General features: G+C 41.1%; 1 protein-coding gene across 1 annotated transcript in view; it reads left to right on the plus strand.

The window, feature by feature from the left end:
- Window positions 1-1240, plus strand: part of LOC106884179 (coiled-coil domain-containing protein 74B) — a 15633-nt gene that overhangs the window by 10968 nt on the left and 3425 nt on the right. The window contains exon 5 of the mRNA XM_014935417.2: window positions 105-306. Coding sequence (XP_014790903.1) covers window positions 105-306 — 202 coding nt within the window. The remainder of the gene's footprint in view (window positions 1-104; window positions 307-1240) is intronic.

Below are 1240 nucleotides of genomic sequence, written 5' to 3' on the forward strand. Positions count from 1 at the left end.
AAAAAAAAAAAAAAAAAAAAAAAAAAAACTAAAAGAAAAATGTGTTTTCCATATTTGATGAAGTATTCACTGCTATTTTTTTTTTGTTTCTCCCTGGGGCACAGAATTCTGACGATTGAGTCTCTGCGATTCCAACTCGCCCAGTTTGGCGCCAATTTCCACAACGATGTGAAGTTTACTGGTCACCATTCAGCAATGCATCCCTACATCACCACCAACTCCCACATGAACCAACACATGTCCATACTGGAGCTGCAGAACATGATAAAAGATTTGCAGGAGGTCAACGACAGCCAATCACACGAGGTAAATTTCATTTAAGAGGACTACTCTTAATATATCTCCTTGTTTAACGCCTTTACTACTACTACTACTACTACTGTAGCCATTATCACACTCCTGAACATTAACATTGTCTTCACTGCCATCAGCGTCATCACTGTCACCACCTGTCATCACCACTACCACCACCACTACCACCACCACCATCATCATCATCACCCCTGTCATCACCATCCGTCATCACCATCCGTCATCACCACCATCATCATCATCATCACCCATATTCACCATCACCACCACCACCACCACCATCGTCATCATCACCCCTGTCATCACCATCCGTCATCACCACCACCATCATCATCATCATCACCCCTGTCATCACCACCATCATCATCATCATCACCCGTATTCACCATCACCACCACCACCATCATCACCACCACCACCGTCATCATCATTACCCCTGTCATCACCATCCATCATCACCACCACCACAACTATCCCAACACAGCCACCATCGTCACAACCACCAAACACCATCACCTCCAACCCCCACAACCATCAGCATTCTCATCATCAGCTGCAGCACCACAACCACCAATGCCCATCACGGATCTTTTTTAAAACGAGGGCCACATTTTTCATTAATGTTTTACGTAGTGTTGTTGGTACCGAAAGACTTTCAAACTTCGTATACTTATCTATTTTGTGTTATAGAACAGAAAAATATTTTTGTATTCGAATTTATTTCATGTAAAAAATTGTCTTATTTCGATAATTTCAACCAATCACTGACAAGTATTCAGTTGTTTATATTTACTCCTTTGGCTGCTTAAGCGATGTAAAGCATATTTAATCTCCACACCTTCGTTTTATTTGCTTTTTTCATTTTAAATTTGCTTTAACCCTAACCCTAACCTTAGGGTTAGGGTTAATTGTTTCAGAATCGTTTGTT

This window comes from Octopus bimaculoides, chromosome 30 (genome assembly GCF_001194135.2).
Source record: "Octopus bimaculoides isolate UCB-OBI-ISO-001 chromosome 30, ASM119413v2, whole genome shotgun sequence".
Classification (NCBI taxonomy): Eukaryota; Metazoa; Mollusca; class Cephalopoda; order Octopoda; family Octopodidae; genus Octopus; species Octopus bimaculoides.